Consider the following 24,104-nt stretch of genomic DNA (forward strand, 5'->3'; position numbering starts at 1 on the left):
CCTTTTGATTCATTCCCCAGTTTCGAAGATGCCAGCAAATCGTCATCGTCGGATATTCCAGAAACCAGAACTAGAAACAGTCGAAAGCGAAAGTACACTTCGGGTGGTGATACGGTAAGTTTCGTTGATCTTTTCCTTCGTAGCATATTGTCAAATGAACGTTTGGAACAACAGCTAGGTTGAAATTGTGAAAAAGCATCTTAGGTGGCAAAAGCCGTTACACAAATTCGCTTTTTTTGCTTTTTGTGTATGCGTGTGCAACATCATCGTTCCGAGTCCTGGATCCGTTGCAGAGAAGGACCAAGGCAAAAGAAAACATACACTATAAGGAATCGTAAGTTGGCAGATGTTGTGTGTCGTCTCCTGGCGATAAGTTTTTAAACAGTTGTTGGGGTAAGGGAGGATGAAATATTATTTAATATTGCATTTTAAACGTATGAGTACGAATGAATTATTCATAGCTACAAACGTACTTCCTTATACCTGGTCGTAGATGAAAATTAACTAGTTGGGTAATGTGTCAACGTGGATTATTCAGAAATTTTTTACGCACAAATGTTGGGTAAATGGTTTCGCAAGTTACGCCTCGTTTGCCTAATGATTCACTGAACTTGAACTACTTACTGATTTCGGCATTACATTACCGTTCGGGGTGAGTAGAGGTTATTTAGTTGGTTGCTTTCTATACTAGCCAATGCAAAATTGGTTGTTTACGAACAACTTGAATCAAACAGCGGTGTTTGTTTGTATAGTCGTTCTACGTGTCAACGCTTATCACCTAGAATGTCTCTGATAAGCGTTGGTAGACTGAGGAACATATCTTATTTTTTCTTGACTAAAAAGGACCAGGACCCAGTTTGCCATATCGGAACACAACGGCTGCAGTAAAATTTGCCATAGCGGTAGAGACGAACCGTGAACAAGTGTTTGCCATTCCCATGTACTGACTAGAACATATTGCCATGTTGCCTACATTCCATAAGGGTCTTCCAAGAACGTTTCTAGCATCAAGCCTGTGGCTTGTAATTTTGGCGCTCTTTGCCGGCGTTGGCCATCGAATGAGAGCTGGAAGCAGATTTGGCTTTCCCTCCAGATTTCTTCTCTCACTTTTGGTAATATTATTTTTGCTTGAGTCAATCTTTGTTCTCTTCTTTTCTTTCCTGTTTATTTTGTTGGGATTGTAAGGTCTTGCTCGTATCGATGCTGGTATTAAAAGGCAAACCGTTCGTGTGCGATGCCTGGGACGAGGAAGCCCAGGGAGAAATTTAAATTTAAAGTATTAAATTCGAAACGAATGAGGAACCAAAATAAACAAGACGAAAAGGCTATGTTCTGCGAAAAGGAAACAAAACCGGTTTAATGGGGTTGTTCAAACCATCATTCGAGTGGTTTCTTGTCAGTTAAAATAGTTTTACTTGAATTAATCTTTGTTATTCAAAAACGAGCCTGAGCAGAAATGACTGATTTCTATCAGAAATAATTTTAAAATCCACGTCTTTCTGCCATCATTTGGTGATCATAATCTCGTTTTGTAAAAAGATAGAGGTCAGTTGAATAAAGGTTACACAAATTAAGATTTCATTATATCGAATATGAACATCAGTTTCGGTATATTCTTGTTTTAGTACGTCACCCGAAAACAAAGATTTCCAAGCACATAAGTTTAAATTTTATTGAGAATGTAGTGGCTCGATTTTGGGATTTAACGTCCTCGCGTATACGACCCCGGTACCATTTAAACGTCGTGCATCGTTTGTTCCGCATCCTAAGCTTACAACAGTTTTACTCTAGAGGGTCGATTAGGCTTGGACAATTAGAACTCGACAGCAAGATGACGCAATGCGCTACGCACACGCCAACACGTCTCGAAAGACATTCTCGAGTGTGAAGCTAAATTTTTTTTCGTCCAAGTTCATTAATTTATTATGTAAAGGGGTCGTTGAATTGGCTTTGCCTGTTTCCATCCAGCTTTTTTTTTGCGTTTTTTTATTTTGTCTACTCCGTTTCGCCTTTCGACATCGCTCCTACTGACTGGTCTGCTCAGGCGCTTCCAATCCTGCGCGCCCGATGTCTCAAAGGGGCAGGCTATACCTATGCGCGGTCCAACTAGTACTCGTCTTTCTAGCTGTCCTAAACGGCGAATAGCGATACATTCTTGATAAAAAAACAATTCATTTTGGTTGGCGGGCTTGTCCTACCGTAAATACATATATAAAACACTGAATAAATAATTTAGAACTAGGGGTGGAAGGCAGGGACCCTTTTTAGCAGGATAAGTTAGTGATGGCTGCGAGTTTTTTCCCCCGATAGTTATTGCTGTATTGTGTCAATGCATCGGAATGGGATTGCCTTTTTTAAAAGGCTTGTAGAAGAGAGAGCATATACATATGATAATGTAGCACAAAATGTTGCACAAACATAGGGAAGAGAAAGTAGACGCCAAGCGCATAGTGTGGGTTTCCCGCCAAAAATTGAGACAGCGGGAACTTTATGGTGCGATAGCGTTACTAGATTTGTTATTTGGAGAAACATAGCTTATTGCAAGCATTCTAGAATGGTTGAATAGTTTCCATGGACTTTTGATGTCCTCGACCGTCAAAATAGTTTAGATGTTCCTGCAGATTTTTGTGTCAATTGCAAATTCATTGCATGTATCATAATTTCAGCATGTTCTGATGGGTTTAATTCGATCTTCTGATTCATATTTTGAAACTATTTTTTTTTTACTGAGCTTGGCTCATTGGCTTATTGACCTTTCTTTCAAATGGAAGAATGTCGAACGTTTAAAGAAAAATTCTGATTTTACTAGATAGGGTAAACGAAGTTTTTTTTATTATCCATGATAACTTTTGGCTAACAAAAACAGGGGCTGGAAAAGTATCGGAAGCTTTCTTGAAATTTATTTGTTAAACAATCTAGAAAGGTTTTTTGAAGTTTGTTTTTTTCATGAAATTTTTGTACTTCTCTGAATTTTGACAAGCTTTTTAATGTTAGGAGAATTTCTAAATGTTTGAAGGTTGTGAACATACCTGTGATGACTATTCAGCAGTGTGTGGGGTACGAAAAATTTCCTAGAAGTAGAGGAATTTCTCTGATTGGGAGTCACCCCGCCGTTTTTGAGTCCACTCCGAATGCCCTTGTGCTCATTGCACTTATTTATTTTTAGACGATTTAAGACTCCCTTTGCTGGCTTCTTGTTAGGATGATAATGACCAGAACTCAGAAATATTGGCCTCCCCTGTTGAGCTTGTAAAAGGAATAATGTTAAATTCAGATCCGCTGTGCTGGAGGGAATGCTCTGGTTGGTTGCATCGTGCTTTATTCGTTTGGTGCAGCGCATTCATTCAGTTATTTTCGGTTCAAATTCAACTTTAGCTGGTGGCTCTAAGTGGGATTTATCGAGCAAAAATACACCAGGCATAGTTTACTGAGCTCACTTATTCTCTAAGATGTAAAAATGCCTTCTGTCTTCAATGTGTTCACATATAACAAATGAATTCTTCTATTGATATATTTCCTCTGAACTGAAGGTATTCGATTATACGTGAAAATTCAGTCAGTGAATGAATGAGGGCTGCGTTATGGACCATATGTTCTAAAACACTCGACTGTGAAAATCGGTTTATATATCCTGTATGTGTTGTTGGTATGTTTTATAAGGATCAATTTCAATCTAATTGGTCTGAATGAGAAACTTTTTTTTACTTAAGATAATTTGACAGACCACAAGCTGTCATATAACTTCGAATTCGATGAAAAGGGAATACAAATACATATGACATGTTATACCCAATTGCTTCTTTAATAGTTAATGCCACATGGATGACCAAAAATAATACGTGAATGCAACATTTTTGAAGGAAAAAGTACATATAACTTTGTAGATAAATAAACGGGAATGGGAGGCGCTTATTTACCTTTCGGCCATAACATCATCACTGAGAACTGGCATACAAGTAAAGTTTTCAATGTGTGCAAGAAATAAAACTGTCGTTTTGAAATGCCACCAGCAAGTAGCAACTTTCCACTAGCCGGCGCTTCGATCGGCCAGCAAACGTTATACGAGCGTTGCGTGCAAACTTGGATACAATGGTGATTCTTGTATGCAAATCCGTATGCGATGGTGATTTTCAACGTATTTTCATTAAAATGTTTACACTGGTTTTTCAGGAAAGTTTATTCTACCTAGACTAGTATTCTGGTTGAGATATCACATTGCATTGGCGATAGAGCAGTGGGTATATGGCCAAGTTCTCCCTGAACAGTGCTAAACTGACAAGCCACTGTACGAAGTATATTTTTGTTTTGTACGATTTGATAAGCTAGGAACTAATACCAGGGGAGTTTAATATGCAGGGAAAATACGTATTGTTTGAACTGAGTAGGAAACATCTTGTCATTCAGTAAATGATCTCTGTTTAAATTAGGCTTTCAATGAGCTAGAGTCAGATATAGGTATATTTTTTGCTGATATGGAACTGGTTGGTGCCAGGCCTGTATCCTTCGTCTGGCATGGTCCAGTCTTGGTACGGATGTCTTCATGACTAATTGGTTGAAACGCGTCTCTACTTACAAGTGAAGTGATCACTTCGCTTGGGTGGGAATACATGTGGGCCCTGCTAGTTTTCGACTCATTTGACCTTGGGTATGTTCTGGGTTCTTACGGTTGCGTGGATTACCCGATGTCGGCGGATATGGCCGGTTTCATGTTCTTAATTTGACGCATCGCGCGGATAAATTCTGTTGCAGGATTATGAAAAAATATAGGGTAGACGCGCCCTTATTCATCTCGTTAGTCAGGATATCGCATTATTTCGCCGATAACTAGGCTTGTAGTGATCGGATTGCGCTTGTATAGATGTCTGCAGCTTTGCAGAAGAAGGAGTACCATAAAAAATCTGCTGTAGAAAAAGTAAAATGCCCGCGTATGAGCGAAGCAAAAAGTCGAATACAATACATTTATGATTGTATACTATTCCCCCGAAAATCATTCCCCAGAAAACCATTCCCCAGAATTCCACTCCCCAGAATATCATCCCCCAGAATATACTATTCCCCAGAAAGTCATTTCCCCGAATGTACCATTCCCCAGAATTCCATACCCCAGAATGCACCATTTCCCAGAAAGTCATTCCCTAGAATTTTTTTTTTATTTCCTTCCCACTTCAATCGAACGACATTCTTCGCTTTCGATTCGGTCACATTTGAAATGATTTGCATTGTGTTGAAACCGAAAATTAGAATATTATTTATTCCGAATTAAAATAAAGAGTTTGCTGACTTTCCCCAAAAACCATTCCACAGAAACTAAAATTCCGAAGTGTTTCCCCAGAATGAACTATTCTCCAGAAAACCACATACAGAATGAACCAATGCTCAGAAGTTACACCGATATAACCATTTTCCAGATGATATTTTTGAAGTGGGAAAAAACTTCGGGAAAATCATCAATCTTTCAGAATGTTGGCCATATTGCTACCTCGAAGAGTGCACTGCTACCAGCATTAGACAAAAGCAATATTTTTACATTCTTTTTAATAATATAAACATACATATAGAACAAATCGCAATATTCAGTACAGGTGTGTTTTTGAGAGCCATTTGGTAATAACCATAGAAAGCGGTAGCCCCCTTCCTAGGACCACAAAGAATGTAAGTAAGGTTATGTGGCGAAACTAAAACTTTGTACATTACCTAAGTCAAGGAACTGATACAGTGTTAAGCTGCTGAGGATAAGCCGTCGAAAGCGGCAGCTCCTGGCAAACAAGGCAGTTATCCATTCGCGTACCCGATTTACTCGAACATAGGAATTGTTTCTTTCTTTCAAACATGAACAGTTCTTTATATCGTTATGCCAAATAACTCTTGCACGCAAACTTTTGATCTTTTTGTCTATATGGTTTATTCAAACATAGGTGTTGGTTCCTTCTTTCCAGCTTTCCCTAAATCTATGTAAAAATCGAAATGAATGTACATTTCGACAAACGGTTTGGTGTGTTTTTATAGTATTTATCCTTCTTTTGCATTGGAATGTTTCGTACGTAAAAGTCCGATCCACCCGATTGCTCGGTTTACTCAAACATGTGGCACTAAATACACTCGAAAGATACTTTTACCATATAATGTCTCATGTCAAACGATATTGTGCCAAATGGCTTTGTGTCAAGCAGGGTAATCTTTTTCAGAAGCTAGGACAATGTTTATGTTGCACTGTTAGTGCTGATTATTTTTCATTTCAATACATTTTCTAAAAGAGCTTCCCTTCTCTTCCTTTGACTTTCATTTTTTGGTATATGTGTTTTGATACACTTTTGAAGTTACGCAATGTTTTTTAAGGTCTTTCGAGATAGTGACTACGATCGAAGTTTCTTATTTGATGCATTTCATTGGTCGTATTCATATGACGGCTGTGTCAAAGACACGTTCATTGTTGACGGTCCCGGTTACAAGGAAAATTCCGCTAGATAATTTATACAGAACTCCGCGACATTCCCAGTAGGAGCGGTTCGTATTCCACTTGAAACCATCGACCACCCTTTTTGTCATCGTTTCGGCTTCTCCCCAATCCAGACCTTTTGCCTATAACCAACATTTCGGAAACACTCAGACCCAAGAACAGTTTTTTACTAGTCTATCCCCCGTATACTTGCGCATATATCAGTGGCTCCATAATAGCAAATGCGATAACAGTACCAATTAAAAATTTATTCAATTCAATATGACCGCTAACGTTGGCGAGGAACTGTTGTCGAGTATTATGCCTGTTACTCTATTGTACAGTCGTGATTCGCTGGTTGTACACTTTTTAACTGGACCACTTTTTAATTGGACCTCCGCTAGTTGGACCATTGTCCAACTAAAAAGCATCTGAATGTCAAAATCTTATGTCAAATTTACTTTGACAATCAATCTGACAATTATTAGAGATGCGAATAGATGCAAATACACTCCTAACGTCTCATTTGGAGAGTTTTTGACATCTGTTAGTCGGTCCAACTAACGAATCAAATTCGTTAGTTGGACAGAGGTGTGGCCCAACCATCGAATCACGACTGTACCAGTTGCCATAAGCTATAGAAATACTTTCGAATGTATTAGTGCTACATGTTTAAGTAAACCGAGCTAATCGTAAATTTGCATTTCCAATGCAAAAGAAAGATAAATACTCTAAAAACACACCCAACCATTTGGTAGGATGTGCATTCATGTGTGGGATGTGAGTTATTTGGCATACAATTTCAAAGAACTGCTCATGTTTGAAAGAAGGAATCAATTCCTATGTTCGAGTAAACTGGTTTTACAAGTGGATAACAGGTTTGCTTGTGAGAGACCGCCGTTTTCTAAGGATCATCCTCCGCAGCTTTACTCCGCATCAGTTCCTTGACTTAGGTAATGCACAAACCTTTGGCATCATCACAAAAAATGAGCAAAGCATTAACTTTTCTGGGGAATGAGGTATTCTGGGGAATGACTTTCTGGGGAATGGGGCATTCTGGATAATGGCTTTTTAGGTAATGGTACAGTCCGGGAAATGTTTTTCTGGGGTATGGTACATTCTGGGATATAGAATTCTGGTGAATGGCTTTCTGGGAAATGGCTTTCGGGGGAATGGTATACAACCCACATTTATTCATCCTACTATTTGAGCCGATGCGTTGAATAGAGATTGCCGACACTGCTCTAACTAATGTTTTTAAATGGGATGAATAGAGGTGCTTAGATGAATTAGGGCACAGTAACCCTAGTTGGTTGCCCAGTTGAAGTAAACGCCAAGATCTGCGTAGCAATACACTGCAGTCCTTTTAATCCGCTGTAAACTGTGGAAATCTCGACAAACATATGATTACGGCCTAAAAGCCAACTGTCAAAATCTACTTTGAATGGAAATTCCGGACAAACCGTTACACGCCAATCACAGATCTTGATAATAAACGAAAGAGAAAAGTTTTCTCTTTCATAAACTGTTGTGAACTGTGTTCGACTAGTAACGGTTTGTCTGGAATTGCCATTCAAAGAGGATTTTGACAGTTGGCTTTTAGGCCGTAATCATATGTTTGTCGAGAAATGTAAGATAAAATTCGTTCTACAAAAAGGCTATTGCTTACAGCTAGGATCAAATGAAAAAAAAAATCCCCTTGTAATTTGTCGTTGTTCCAAAATTATTCAATGGGAACGTTAAAGATTGGTCGGCATCAAACATATCACTTTCTAGAACTCGATAGAAAAAATACTAAAGAGAACAAAAATGTACTCAGTGCCTGGCGTACATTTAATTTTTCATCGTTTTGCAAAATTAAAGCACTTCTAGTGATTCGTATAGTAGTGTTCAAGTTATCGGAACACAAACAGGCACGTAAAAAGTAATGTCTGTAGGATTTATAACAACAACTACTACTACTACATTTATCGAAACATCTGGTATGTCAGGACTGACTGGCAAAAGGTGTACCTAACGGGTAAAACTTTTCTTTACCGCTAACTACACATACGTTCGAATGCATTCCGAAGTCCTTTTAACTGCCGCCGTTTGTTGTAAGCTGTCCTCTTAACAGCATGCACTGGCACGGCTCTATTGACATTAGGGCATACTTTTCTTTTTGTTTTTTTTTTGTACGATGCTCACGCTGAGAAATCAACTTCTCGCACAATTCTTTCGCACGATAAAACCTTTCCGGAATCCAAATGCACTGTCGTAAGAACAATGAAGTTCGTTATCGTATTTCGAACAATCGCTATTGATGATCTGCTTCATATGGTATGCTTGTTCTTTTTGTGATAGCCTGTAATTGTCGGAACCGGTTTTACATATCCTTGGTGGAATGCGGTTTAATTATGCATTACCATCGATAGTTGATGTTCGCTGGTTGCGCTGCAATATTGTGCTTTTCCTGCTGTTCTTTATTGACTACTTTCTAGTAGTAGCCTGTGATGTGAACCTCAAAATGTTATTATTTCGCACTTTCTTCAACAGGATATAGAAAACCAACGACCCCCCAAACGTAATGCAGCCGAGCGACGGTCACCGATCGCGGCATCGTCCGCTCCGATCATGTCAGTGCCTAGCGTGGTCAGTTCGGTAGCATCCAGCAATAGTGCCAGTAGTCTCAACATCCCCAGCAGCGAGTACACCTCGGATACGCAGAGTTCCTCCGAATGCTACTCGACGACGGCGGAGTTCGGCCCCTTCCCTCTGATTTCACCGCCTTCTGTAGATAGCAATATACTTAGTCCTTCCTGTGATGGATCCCGCGGTAGTTGGAACACCAAGGGTGACACGACGCCACACGGCAATAGAAAATCCTACACACTCAACAACAATCATCATCTACATCATAGTGATAATAGTAGTAGTAACAATAGATGTAGTGAATCCCGTATACCGAACCTGCCATGCTGCGTGACACCATCGTCGGAGCTGCGAGCCTGCCCGTTGCCTAGGTTTTCGTGGGCCGATTCCAACGACGTGTGGAAACTGATGTGTCGGAAGGACGAGAAGGCGTCACTCGAGCGGGAGCCGAATATGTTCGATCAACATCCAGGTAAGCGAACCTTTTTTATGGTCTTTCATTATCGCATGTTTTGTTCAGTCCTCTGCAGGTAATGATGGGGGAAGGAAAGCTCATGAAAAGTAGATATTTTATTGTACCGAACAATGCCAGTTGGTGCCATTATAACTGTATCAATGAAAAAATAGGTATATTTTTCTGAATGTTCGCATCCTGTTTTTATGGCATTATTTTGTTCAGGTTATTTTTTCTTGGTATTGCCAGAAATCGCTTATTGGAAAAAAAATCCTCCATGCTCATTTCTCCTATGCGGATCAGTAAATCCATTGATTTATTATTTTCGATTTTCCCGATGTTTCGTCATTCTCTAGGACTTCAACCACGGATGCGAGCGATCTTACTAGACTGGTTGATCGAAGTGTGTGAAGTGTACAAACTACATCGTGAAACGTACTATCTGGCGGTGGATTATATTGATCGGTATCTGAGTCGAAAAAAGGAACAGAAAAAGACTCATCTACAGTTGCTTGGTATCACCTCGCTGTTCGTGGCCGCCAAGGTAAGGAATAATTCGCTTTAAATTTCCTTTGAATTATTTCCATTTCTTTATTTTCCTTTTTTCCATTATTTGATTGATTTCCGTCACATATTGTTAGAATAGTCATAAAATTAGTTATTACTAGAAGTTTTTGAATTTATATGACTTGTAGCAGTTTAAACTACGATTAGAATACTCTTTAGTTCCGAAGATACCTGAAACAATTGTTCTCGTACGTCCAGCAAAAGTTGCGTCATTTCTGACCGCTACAAGAAATTCGACTCTATATCAAACACCTTATCTATTTGCAGGTCGAAGAGATTTACCCGCCCAAAATTGGTGAGTTTGCGTACGTCACGGACGGAGCCTGCTCCGAGGAGGACATCCTGCAAGAGGAACTACTACTGCTGAGTGAACTTCAGTGGAGCATTAATCCCGTCACGGTTATGGGCTGGCTGGGGTTATACATGCAAATCAACGTAACAAGCCGACAGTCGGAAATGGTACCGGCGTATGCCGGAAGCGGAAGTGGCCGAAAGCAGCATTATCTGTCGCAGACGGTCAAAGCGCAAAGTGAACAGAAAACCGCCGAATCCTTCGTGTATCCACAGTTCTCCGGTATGGAGTTTGCTCAAACCGCACAACTGATAGATCTTTGTTCGCTGGACGTCGGTCTGGCGAACTTTCCCTACTCTGTGATTGCTGCGGCTGCGGTCAGCCACACCTTTGATAGGTATTACCGAATTGTTTTTTTTTTTCAGAATAAATAACGGATTTTTAAAGAAATAATTTCATTCACAGAAAAACTGCTATCGCGTTGTCTGGTCTAGACTGGGACGCAATCGCGCCTTGTGCCAAATGGATGGAACCGTACTTTTTGGTAATTTGTGACGAAAACGAAATCTCACCATTGGCACTGCTCGAGTCCCAAGAGCAGGTCAAAGCTAGCTACGGCCTGGCTCATGTCTGCCCAAATCTAGTGACAGATAGTTCTCACATCATTCAAACGCATACCACCTCGCTGGATATGTTCGTAAGTATCCTTGCTTGTACAATTGGCGGATGAATTAATCATTGAGTTTTTTCGTTTATGATATACAGGATCGGGCGACACTTCGTCGTGAACAACTGGAAGCTCTTGCTTGTATCATACAGCAAGAAGCTTCTCCTGCACCGCTCCTCGATCCAGAGGGCTTGCTGACTCCACCGGCGTCGAGTCGTAAATCTTTGGATACGAACAATCCAATCAATCCACACGAGATAGAGAACAATGCAGTCTGCGCAAAGACTTGATAGGTAGTTTAAATTATTTCCTAACTTTCTGTCAATCGTAGATTATTTCTAAGTGTATGTAGCCCAGATATTTGTAATTTATACACAAGCGTTACTGAATACTTCGCAAGATTGAGTTTTTGGTTGACACTTCACGTCAAAGCTTAAAAATGTGTCACCGATAGGAATAGTAGAAAATACACGGAAAAATCAAGCCATAATTATAGCATGCTAAAGTATCCAATCGCAGGCAGTTGAAGACACATAACTGCTAACTGACACTATAAACATGTTTGTCGCAATAAAGTGCATATTTCTGCCTATGGTTAAGGTCAATTAAATAGATATTGTAGAAGAGATAGTGAATTGACCTTGGAATTATAACTAGTACAAACTGTGCCTTACTTAACAATACTTCAATCGGTACAAAAGGGGTTAGAATGGCACGAAAAGCTTATATCGATACTTTCCCCTCATCCAGACAGCCAACTCAATTCCTTTCGATCCAACTAAACTCAATTTAACTGTCTAAATAGTTCCCAATAATACTTAACAATCACATGCAGCTTTTAACAAACAACACTAATGCAAAATTCCTCTGCAATACGCATCCTATCCAACTAATTTGAAATAACCAAATCCATGCTTAATCCAACTAATCGTGTAACATTGAGAGTAAAACTAACCACTAAATGATGGCCTTGCCTCGTAAAGGTAACAAAAAATGTAGAGAAACAAGTACTATTTATACTCGGGCCAGTTTTTTTTTTTAATATTCTGGTCCTTTGTACGATTGTAGTAATTGAAGTATTGAACTATTGACAACTGGGTTACTTGTAAAGGTAACAACAGCAATAGATTTTTTTATTCATTCTAGACGACGCAAGATTCGCCTTACCAAGCGTTGAAACAGAAACACAGAGAAGCACAGAGAAAAAAAACTGAAGCAGTGAGTCAAGTTAATGTGATTTATCCGACCATCAGTTGAACTAATAATGGAGTGATTGAAAAATTTGAACATGTATTAAAACCAATAAAACGTGACTAGCAAATAAACCTAATTTAATGAAAAAAATTGAAGGTACATATTGAACATTGCAGCAGGATTATTCTGAATCTGAGAAAAATGTCGAGAGCATAGCCCTTCGTGTATTAGAAAGGCAAAAAGTACGCTTATTATGTTGTAAAGATATCTTATTCAACGGTCCACATTAGTATATGCATTATTATAAATAGCACTGTTGTTTTAGTTTTACGTGCATGTATTTCAGTTAATTCGTACATATTTATGTACACGTGTAAACTTTCTATGAGTAGACGCGCATGTGCATTTTGAGGTTAAGCGAGAAGAACTAATGCACTGAATAGTAACAGTTTGTTCATTATATTACGATTAATATAGATTTAAGAAGAATAAAGAAATAAAAATATTAAAATGTGCGGATTTCTATGCAATTATCAGTCCTTGAAAAGTGCGAAAATAAGCGAAACCTTTACGATACAATCCTTTTGTTTCAGCAGTCTTCGCATCCGTTGGTAAACCTGTAAGACTTTTTGGGGGTTAGTACGACGCTCCTACCAAAACAAAACAATTCATGATCAGATCCGCACGTTGTATACCCTCTGTAACGATTTTTACTGTGGGCAATATTATGTCGGTTGTCCAGGAAATTCAAATTTTAAAGTTTTTAATCATTATTCCCTATTTACATTTCCATGATGTAAAAGCAACACCGGGTAACAAATTGATGATGTATGTTAAAACACCTATTGTCATATTTTAAGCTTTTAAAATATTTTCAAAATTCATCATTCAATTTTGAAACATTTTCCAAAAAGTAGTCGGTTGTCAAAAATAACACAAAAGTGACAAATTGTAAGTTTGTGCTCAGAGTTAAGGTTTCAAACTAATCGATTACACTAGTTTACAAGAAAAATGAAGCTTCAAGAAAAAGTTTTTTTAGACTAATTTTGGGTCGCTGAACACGAAAACAATATTCATTTTTTTGTTCAAAGAAGCGATTTTGTGATTTGCTAAAAAAACTCATTTTGACCAATAACTGCAAAAAGTGCTCAAAAACACGTTTTTCAAAAAATCTCAAAAACGGTTTTTTGAAAAAGAAAATGAATATGATTTTCGTGTTCAGCGACCCAAAATTGACTTAGAAAACACCTTTTTTCTTAACTTCATGCAATCACCCCAAAATTTGTAAACTAGTGTTATCAGTGATGTACAAAATTACCGAGCAAATAATCGATTAACTGTAATGATCGGACATCACTAAGCGTGTATACATTGTACATACAGATCTGGGGTACTTGTAACCTTTCTCCCTGAGTTCTGTTCTCACCCATGCAGTACAGTGATGCAGCGCGGAATGCATATTAATAATTCCTTCTAGTTTTCATCGCAATGTTGCGGTTATTTGTTAGTTTGTTGGGCCTTACCCGGTAAGGTCTTGGTGAAAGAAGAAATGCTTTTAAACTGGTTGGAGGTGTGCATATGCCATATCTACAATAATCTCGATTTAAATAACTATCAAAATATAACGATCCTCAATGCTGCCTTTGTCGAGGAAGACCAAAGCGGTTTTCGAGAAATACGATCAATGACAATCAGCGGTCCTATTCTGCGCGGCGTGTGACGTGAGACGACTAATCTCACCTCACTTTACGTGACTTTGCTCACCCTATTCTGAGAGTCGACTCGGGTGAGGTGAGATTCCCCTTTGCGGTTAAATGGGCGTCTCACGTCACCCGAAGTGACTCTTCAGAATTGGGTGAGAAAAGTCACATAGAGTGAGGTTAGATTAGTCGTCTCACGTCACACGCCGCGCAGAATAGGGCCGCAGATGTTGACCCTGCGATGAAGCCTGGACAAATTGCCTTCTAGTCACTAAATGACGTGACTGTGAGAATAGAGTTAATGGGGATAGCTTCACGATGGTGGGGGGAAGGGGAGGAGTTGATTCTCTAATCTTCCGGTCATCACATCGCATGCTTTGGTATTCTTAATATGTATAACAAACATGAAGATGTGACACAAGGCGCCAAGAGCGCACTAAAATCCTGTCAATCCATTTTTCATTGGATTGTCTGCTCTAAATATATCACCAGGGGACCATTTATAAATGATGATGGATATTGACAATAGGGGAAGAGCGTCACGTAACGAGATAAAAACTAAAAATGAATTTTAGACGTATCAGCGGATCAGGGATAAAAAAGTACATTGTTTATGAATGGTCCCCAAACAAAGAATATTCCATAACGAATATCACGTAACATCGGTGACAGAGCATTGGGATCAAGGCCAAGTCCCCCCTGGGTCGTGCAAAACTGCGAAGCAACATCAATTTAGGCACAGATAGCAGACGTCCATTTATTTTCATTTTGTTTTGTCTTTTCGTTTGTTTCTCCTGCCATGATATGTGCGGCTTGATGCGGATCGAGCGTGACGGCCAAGAAAACGGAAAGCCAGTGGCCCAAACAGATCAGGAACAGGAGGGAGGACTACGAACAAGGGAACGGACAACAGAGGAGAAATCGTTTACTTATTTATTATAACTACGACACTAATCACAATTATTTTGCTTATCTTGTTTCGTTTTGCAAACCAAAATCTAAACGGACTAGCACATACGAACAGTTAGGCTTTGTAGGTTCTCATCTTGACAGAGTCTAGATGGGCAGATGAACGTCTGCCAGAGGGTGGGCTGAGAAATGACAATGACACCGTACGAGATGGCGCTGGGCCTGTGGCCTTCGACTGGCATGGTCGATTCTCATTGATTCGGAAGTCTTCTTGGCTGGTTGATAGATATGTGCTCCTACTTGCAAGTTGATCAATTCGCTTGAGTGGGGGACATGTAGATCCTACTAGTTGTCGACTCTTTTGATCGTGAGTATGAGGCTAGTTCAGGAAAGGAGTGCAGGACTGGCACCTAAGAGATAGTTAATTATTCAGGATTTGTTCTTATGATTATTAAACTCGATCAAGCACACCGGCTCTCAGAAATGATAAGCAACCCTTTCGGGTCGGTGTGGTCTGTTCGAGTCGAACCAGGCGGACATTCGTTTCGAGCAAACTTTATGTGGATAAATATTGCTTACGCCTTTATTGGCAGAGATTCTTTTTAACGAAATCCTAAAATACCTTCACTGGTATAGCTACTCAGGATAATAATAATAGAAAAATTAAGGGTTTGCCTGGTCCATAATGTAATGAATATGTATATTGACTAGAACAGGGATAATCGAGTTATGTTATAAGATAGAGAAGAAACAGCACAGTTGTAGGAAAAGTATTCGCGAGTAAGAACTAATAATACTGCTAGTATGTTTACCGTTTCAATTAATAGTCGATTGATCCGCTTCGGACCTAGGAGACAAAAAGGAGATTAGGAAGAGACAGAAGCGGATTCAATGCGAAGTTTGCCAATATGACGTTGACCTCAAGGCGATGGTAGGATGATTTTCCATAGGATGACAGACTAGATGACACGACGTTACACGATCTAAACTTGCGCCAAATAGTTTGTATGTATGTATGAATGTAAGCCCGTATGTATGCCTGTATGCATGGATGTGTATAGGACCAATGTATCCCTGAGCAACATGGAAGGACACCTCTGAGCCGCCAAAACGCTCATGGGAAGCCGGGTGCGCGGTCATAGGACCATAAAGCACTGCACACACTGTCAAGTGCAACGGATAGACGGTAGGTGTACAGTTAATGCACATAGGTTGCAGAAATAGGTTGTTGAGACAGCCCGATTGCACACTGATAAATAACAATAACAACAATGGGGATAGCTTCACGATGGTTGATCGCAAATTCTGAAACGGCAATGTTGTGTGGTTCGCAGTCTCAGAAGTATCATAGGTAGGCGCTCGATTCAGCGACCACGGTTGTGACACAGTATGGCTGCCTTCAATGTTCTGTGTCCTGGGTGTGATAAGTTGTACATTGCTTGCAGGAATTTCTCACGGAACTGTCTCACGATAAAAGGTCCGATGCGACCACTAGAACATTGGCAATACAACTGCCGAGAACTACCTGGAACGATAAACTTCTGTAGATTTGACTATGAATTACCTTCCAGAATCGTCAGTAGCTCCTCGTCGGTATCTTCATCGGCAGCGAGACCATTGAAATTAACCGGTGGGGTAGCGTGAACGGCTTAGATGCGAGAGTAAATCGGCTGCGATGTTTTCTTTGTCAGATACGTGTCGTCTATCAGTAGTGATTTGTCCAATGTAATCCAACTGGCGCACTTGGCGATTGTTTGCTTTAGCTTGAGGCTCTGCACTGAAGATCAAGTGAAATTGAAATAAGTCGAACTCCACGTTCAGGCTAATGGGCGAGACGCGAGCGAGTACGTAATCATATCGTGGGAGGCAGTAGGCGTCATCGCCGGGACGGGATGATCTCTATCGGCATTACTCTAGCTGAGGATATCGAGTGTTACCAGCGTAGGGAACGAAAAGTATGAGGAGGATGGCGAGAGTCCACTCGATGTCCAAGTAGCTACAGTATATGGATAACGCAGAGAACGGAAGATAGACCCATTAGCTAATTCCAAATGTGTCTTTATGGGCCAACAGAAATCATGGAGATAAATTTAAGCAGTTTCTATCAGATCACGGCTGCTTCAGGAAGTATTTAGATCGGTTCGATCCAGTGCTTTCACACTACTGTCCGGAGAGTGCGTGGAGGAAACGCAGTCGACTGCCCAAGATTCGAGGACCGGTTCTAAGCATAGAGAATGTTTTAGAAGAGATATGCAAAGACGAAAGAACGTGGAACACCCTCTTTAGAGTAGTAGTGCACATGCTCGTGGGGCTTGTAAAGCAAGAAAAAGGCTACTGGTCCAAACATGAACGCTCAACTGTCGTGACTTACTCGCGTTCTTTTCCTTGGTACAGAGATTCTAGTGCTTGGCCAAACACACATCTGCAACGTCATCATGACCGGGCGAGACTCTTCCAGAAGCTCCAAATACCAACAGACAATACTTCTCTTTTTCTCTTTTCCACAGCCGCGGGTGAAGGTACTCTTTTTCTTTTTCCTCGTGTTTCTTTCGCGAGCTGGTTGCATCCAGAGGTCAGTTTTTTCACTAGTCTGGTTCGTGCTTGCTGTGTTTTTTGTCCAGATGTAGAACCACATGCGCAAATTCTCGCTGTACGCAGTACAGTACCAGTACCAGTCGTGAGGAAGCCCTTAGTCCCCCCCATCACAGTCGAGCCCTTCCTGACAGCGACCAGCAGCCGTCCCGGTCCTGTGGTGGAGATGGGACGTAGGGTCTTCCGCCAACCTACCTCGGGCAAGTACAAGGTAATTGTTTACTTTAGCTACTTTTCCCCCTGTAAGTGGAAAACATGTTTTTCTTTCGTGAATATGCTAGTTTAGTGCTGTAGATTCATAAAAAAGAGGCGGAAAGCGAAAATTTTTAATAATTCATTAATTAGCTTTAGAGTAAGTTTTACCTAATAACTTTGTTGATAGGGTTATTGTGCTCCCGAAAGTAAGGTTTTTGGCGAAGCTAGTTTAATGCGGCTATGCTGCATAGACGTAGTCCTCGTACTCGTCGTCGGAAACGTAAGCGAACCTGTGATCCACTCGTTTGCCCGGTATACCTAAACATAGGGGCTATCCCTAGTTTAAGTCCGACTGAGCGGTAGCGAAGTCGGACAGCATGAGAAAAAAAATCGATGTGGCGTAGCCACATTAGGCATTAACAACGTTTTATTTAGTATCAATAGGATTGTATTGATCGGCAAAAATTAAATTGTCACTGCCTAAGATCGTTTTAATTGGGTGCTGTCCGACTTCGCTGCCGCTCAGTCGGACTTAAACTAGGGATAGCCCCTATGTTTGAGTATACCGGGCAAACGAGTGGATAACATGTTCGCTTGCGATTCTGATGACAAGTACTAGGAAGGCTCGTCCAGCGGATCCTCAGCGGCTTTGTGCCGCTTCGGATCCTTGGACTCGGCTATGCGGCATAGCCGCATTAAACTAGCTTCGCCAAAACCTTACTTTCGGGAGCACAATAACCCTATGTGCAAGGTTAGTAGGTAGCACTTATTTTTAGTCTCATTAATGAATTATTAAAAATTTTCGCTTTCCGCCTCTTTTTTATGAATCTACAACACTAAACTAGCATATTCACGAAAGAAAAACATGTTTTCCACTTATAGGGGGAAAAGTAGCTAAAGTAAACAATTACCCAAGTACAATACATTTGTGAGCTCTTCCTTGCCTCAAAGTTCCCCGATTTGCAGTCTTGGTCAACGACGGGATGAGCTGCTGCTATACTACCAAAATGTTGATGGTATCAACTCAATCGTTGAGCAATACCGCCTTGAAGTCTCCGATAGAAGTTTTGACATTATTGTCTTCGTCGAAACATGGTTCAACGATGACGCGCTTCCCAGTCAGATGTTCGGTGTTGGATACGAGGTGTTTCGTTGTGGCCGTTTCTTGGGTTTGCCTAGAGCAGGTTTGGACGATTAGCGAGCTTACCCGGATAGAATTTTACAATAGCATTTACCCTACAAAAAATCATAAAACAATAAATATTATAGTTATTACTGTTTCAACATTGTTCGACGTAGAGTTCTCGCAGTAGATTTACAATAAAATTTCATGTAACAACCAATTTTACCGTTGCGCAAAAAACTGATACAATAAATTCACATTAAATTTTATTTTTTTCGATAAAAAATTGTATGGAGAAAAATCGATTTTTTGAATGTCAAGATACATAACCACACCCCTTTCTACTGTAAAAATTGATTTTACTTTGAATTTACTGTAGAAATATTAAAGTTTATTGTTTTTGTATTGTAGCATAACACTAGAATTTAGTGTAAATTATTGTAAAATTACTGTACTGTCACAGTGAAAATCATTGATTTGTTATTGTACATTTCTATTCGGGTGGCGACCGTAAGTTGTACTTCTGTGCGTTGTATATTCCACCTGACCGCGCTCGTCATGTCGAATATGTTGAAGCACACTGCAGTTCAGTTTTCACTATCCTCGAATCATGGTAATAGGGTATTTTAATCTTCCTAGCATTTCATGGAAATCTTCCCATAACGGATTTCTTTATCCGGATTCGGACTATTCCGTTCACAACCCAAGTACAGTGAGGCTACTTGACAGCTATAGCTCAGTCACGTTACTATAAACGAATTCTATTGTCAAAGAGAATAGCCGCCATATTAACCGCCACTTGGGACCGTTGACGTTTCTGATATACTTCAATGATGTACATCTAATTCTACAGATTCCACGATTGTGTTTCGTGGATGATCTCAAGAATTTTTCCCCTACTCGTTCAATTGACGATTGCAGATTCCCCCAAAAGCACCTTCAAGTTATTGCTAATTGGTGTAACATTAACCGCTTGTATGTAAACCCGAAAACCGTTTACTAGAAACAGAAATGGAACGTATCAGTCACGTGAAGGGTCTGGGATTAATAACGGCGTTGAGAGAATTAAAAGCGTACAGCATCGTTTCGCGTTCCGTAAATTACCGTGGAGTGATTCTGTCCGACTACATAGCTATGTAAACCGACATCAGCTGATTCAACTCGAGCCCCAGAACGTTCGAAGGGATACAGCAAGAGCTTGGTTCATTGACGACACTTTGCCAATGTACTGCTGGAACTTATCATTCCACATAGAGGCGACCAAGAATAAACTGCGACTATTGTGAGATTTTTTTTCCTGTGTTCCGTATTTAATCGGTTAAACAATTTTGTTAGTCTACCTTGAGTACGGTGTTTTTTTCATCTAAAGATTTTTATTGAAACGGCTCAATGCGTTAGCCCAACTGAGCCGTAGGTCTTTCATTTTTTTACAATAAGTAGAAATAAAAAAATAAAACGCTAAGAATGTCGGTCTTCCAGATCTTGTTGACGCAGCTTGCTGCTGCGTATTTGTAACCGTCGGTTACCATTCCAAATTGTTGGCTCTGCCACAATGAAATGAGCCTTAGACTCGCTTGTGAGCTCCCACTCCCTAAGTCCGACCCTCACTTTGACTAGCAAATCCTCTCTCCATACCACCGAAGGTACTCACAGTCGCATTCTAGCAAGAGTGGTATTTGTTTACAGCGGGTTAGGGTATCGGTCGCCGAGGGCAATCCACGGGTGAAGCGACCAAATAACGGCTGCTGAGCGGAAACACAATCATTGTCAAAGTTCGGGTGATTTCGTTATTTCTCCGAATCAGACTCACTGATCGCGCTTTAATACGCTCAGCCAAAATACTGAACCTTCTTTCTGTCCGTGAATACCAACGAAGTTAGAAGTGCGCGACGGTTCTAAATTTTTCTGCTTAAAATATTTTTGAGTCTAAGAATAAAATTGTTACGAATAAAAGGAGGTGACATATACATACGGTGTTAAAAGTAAAAATTTAAGAGTGTAAAATTGGCTAAAGCTAAAGGCACGAAATTTGTTAAAAGCTAATTAAAAAGTGTACTAACGATAAAAAGGTTCCCAGTGAACCTTTTTATCTCGGGCTTCGGATCTACGTCCGTAAGTCGCTCTATTCACAGAAATTATCATCGAAGACCGTATCTGAATAAGCCATCTATCACGGCGAAGAAGACTCAACGCAGATAAGGACCAGCGGACAGATTGTACACGGCTCTCAGACGCTATTACGAGAGCAATATCGCACCTACTGATGGAATTCGGCCCAACACCACGTGGTCTATTCCGTCACGACAAGGCAGCTTTCACATCACATCCACGTGATTGCCCCCGAGAAACGACAACTACATCGGTTCCCGTAACGACACGCTAATATTCGGATCGACTTCAACTACTACAAGCAGTCGACAGCAGTCCCGGAAACCTAGCCCGAGATCACCCTAGCACACCAGCGTAACTTAAAACCCAAACCGCAAGTAGAACGTAGTGACGTCACGTAGGATATAGAGTTCATGTTAGCAATTAAGAATAAATCCATAATGTTACCGAAGTGCACCGTGAGTTAGTTCAAATAGTATTGGCCCTTATTAGCAAGTTACACCACTAGCTTTAATATTCGCTTGCGAACTCAAAAAGGAGTTATCAGCCCTCGTCATTGTTATTCCACCAGAGTTTTGTTTCAGTGTAGTGCTTGTGAGCAACCTGCAGTGAGCATTTCCACTTTGCCCGCCTTATGTTGGTTTGCAACATCGGTGCTTGCATGTGTGTTGGTTGATCCCCCCCGCTCAATGAATGAGTTCCCTCTAGCGCATATGCGACTGTTACCAATTCAGCCACCCCAGCATTATTTCACCACCCTGAGCAAGTCTAGGGGCTACAAATTGGCGCCCAACTACAAAAACCCATAAAATTTCAAATTAAATTTCCTTACCCCACACGGGGAGGTACAAATCAGTACCCTGATTTAGTTTTCACTTCGTCCTCCAAACGAAGTCATTTTCTTTTGATAGGAATTACATTTACTATTCGTATTAAAATGGATGTAGAATTCGACATGCAATACAAAAGTCTCCTAGTCCATCACCTAGAGAGGGAAGAAATCGAACACGAGCTCGCGATTCGGGAAATTGAGTTTATCGAAACAGAAACACGCGCGGCAATAGCTAGACGACTAAGAGAACAAATCAAATCAGAGAAGGAATGTGGTAGCGCAGATTTAGATTTCAATCGATTAAATACAAACGTCGACGCGGAAATTTCGAAAATAGATGAAAAAGTTAAGGAGATCAAAGATTTTCTCGGAAACCGTAAACGATACGAAGGGACAAGGGAAAGCTTAAAAACGCGACTAGTCCATTATTTCGCGCGCGTGAAACGTGTAATGGAAAACACTGAAGAGGAGAACGATCTCGCGGATATTGATGCGCTAATCTCGTGCATTCGTCAAACTTATAATCAATACTTTTCCTTTTTCTCGCCTCTGGGTCAGCAAGAAATGGAGAAACAAATTAGTGAGACAATATCTAAGTTATCGATCGGGAATCAAAATCCAGGGAATATATCGGCAGGTTCATCTAGTAACGTCGATGAAAACGTTTTCGTAACGCCAGGTCGACACCTAAAAAGGAACTTACAATCGGTAGAAAATAACAATCGAATCCCCCTACAAAATAATTTATTTCCATTCTTCATGCAAGCAGGGGCATACCCTTGGATGTTCGGGCCTCCACAAATGCAAATGTGGGCGCAGAAAATGCTTCAGTTTAGTTCAATTGAAAACGCACAGAGTAAAGTTGAGTCATTCGGTGAACCTGAAAATATAAATAAAGTAGATGAAAACAGGAAAAAAGATAGGGAACCCTCACCAAAAGTAAAAAAGCAATCGCGTAATATCAGATTATGTTCAAACGTGTCTTCCGGTACGGAATCCGGGTGGTCATCGGATAGTTCGCGTCGTGAATCGAGAGGCAGAGAAAATTATCGTCGGTCCGGTAAACGAAGACCAGTCTCGGACTGGAAACTCAAGTACGATGGCTCCGACAACGGCCAAACGTTGATAAAATTTATAAAAGAAGTCGAGTTTTACGCGAAGTCGGAGAACATGTCCTACAAGGAATTGTTTCGGTCGGCTATTCATTTATTTAGCGGGTCGGCGAAAACGTGGTTCATGACAGGGGTGGAAAACGACGATTTCACCTCCTGGAATGAGCTAAAAGAAGAGCTCAAACGGGAGTTCTTGAGTCCAGATCACGACCATACTAGTGAAATACGTGCGATATCGCGAAAACAGGGCCCTCGCGAAAAATTCCAAGATTATTTCATGGAATTGCAAAAAATTTTCAATTCGCTTACGAAACCGATGACTGAGCGAAAAAAATTTGAAATCGTGTTTCGAAATATGCGCGCGGATTACAAGGGTCACGCGGTATCTTCCGAAATTGATAATCTAGCGGATCTAAAAAAAGTTCGGACGACGGTTAGACGCGACCTTTTGGTATAAATACCAAACGTCTGCAAACGAAACTAGCCCCCGGGGAAAAAGCGTCATGGTAAACGAGCTGGATACAGGGGCGAAACCCAAATTCAGGCAAAAATTCGAAAACGAGCAATTCAAATCGCGAAATTTTTATAATTCAAAATCCCACGCGAACTTGTCTGACGATGAAAATAAAAACGCGCGTAGAACTGAGAGAGATCAGGGTCAGGTTTCACAGCAAGGTCTCAATGTGCTTCTGGAAAACTACCAACCGCCAAAGGATGGTATTTGCTTTAATTGCCGGCTTAAGGGTCACCACGCACGTGAGTGCAACAGACCAAGGCACAAATACTGCCAAAGATGCGGATTCCACAATGTGGATACGCATGCTTGCCCTTTTTGCGAAAAAAACGCGCCGAAGACTGTCCCCGAGGGCCGACAAGTCGAGCGTTCGTAAAGTCCCTCTCAACTGTAGAACAACTTGCTGCTTTGCAAACCCTAGGGTTTGAAAAAGTATGCCAGACAGATTATATCCATTCTTCCAATTACGAAATCAATGAAACCATCATACACCTAGAGAACGATGAGAGACCGTTCGTCGAAATAACTATTTTTGGAAATCCTTTGGTGGGTTTATTAGATAGCGGAGCCCACTTGAGTATTCTAGGAATCGGTTCGCTGAAACTGATCGAGAAATGCAAATTACAACTTTTTCCCTCCGAAGTAAGTCTAAGAACTGCCAATGGAGAAGAATTAAACGTCAAGGGAACGGTATACCTTCCAGTTACGTTCAATGGCAAGACTAAGATCATAGAAACCCTTGTGGCACCATCGCTCAAAAGAAGAGTTCTTTTGGGG

General features: G+C 40.6%; 1 protein-coding gene across 4 annotated transcripts in view; it reads left to right on the forward strand.

Annotated features, from left to right (window-relative positions):
* The window catches only part of LOC131682063 (G1/S-specific cyclin-E), a 32,626-nt gene extending 19,946 nt beyond the window's left edge, over positions 1–12,680 (forward strand). For 3 of the 4 annotated variants that reach the window (XM_058963240.1, XM_058963242.1, XM_058963243.1), the window contains exons 3-8: positions 21–114; positions 8,972–9,539; positions 9,878–10,065; positions 10,356–10,777; positions 10,846–11,077; positions 11,146–11,657. In XM_058963240.1, the coding sequence (XP_058819223.1) occupies positions 21–114; positions 8,972–9,539; positions 9,878–10,065; positions 10,356–10,777; positions 10,846–11,077; positions 11,146–11,337 (1,696 nt within the window). In that variant the 3' untranslated portion in view covers positions 11,338–11,657. Of the gene's footprint in view, positions 1–20; positions 115–8,971; positions 9,540–9,877; positions 10,066–10,355; positions 10,778–10,845; positions 11,078–11,145; positions 11,658–12,193 lie in introns of those variants that run through there. The other variant, XM_058963241.1, reaches the window with a different exon arrangement.
* Positions 12,681–24,104: the final 11,424 nt, after the last annotated feature.

The sequence above is a fragment of the Topomyia yanbarensis genome, chromosome 2 (assembly GCF_030247195.1).
Source record: "Topomyia yanbarensis strain Yona2022 chromosome 2, ASM3024719v1, whole genome shotgun sequence".
Taxonomy (NCBI): Eukaryota; Metazoa; Arthropoda; class Insecta; order Diptera; family Culicidae; genus Topomyia; species Topomyia yanbarensis.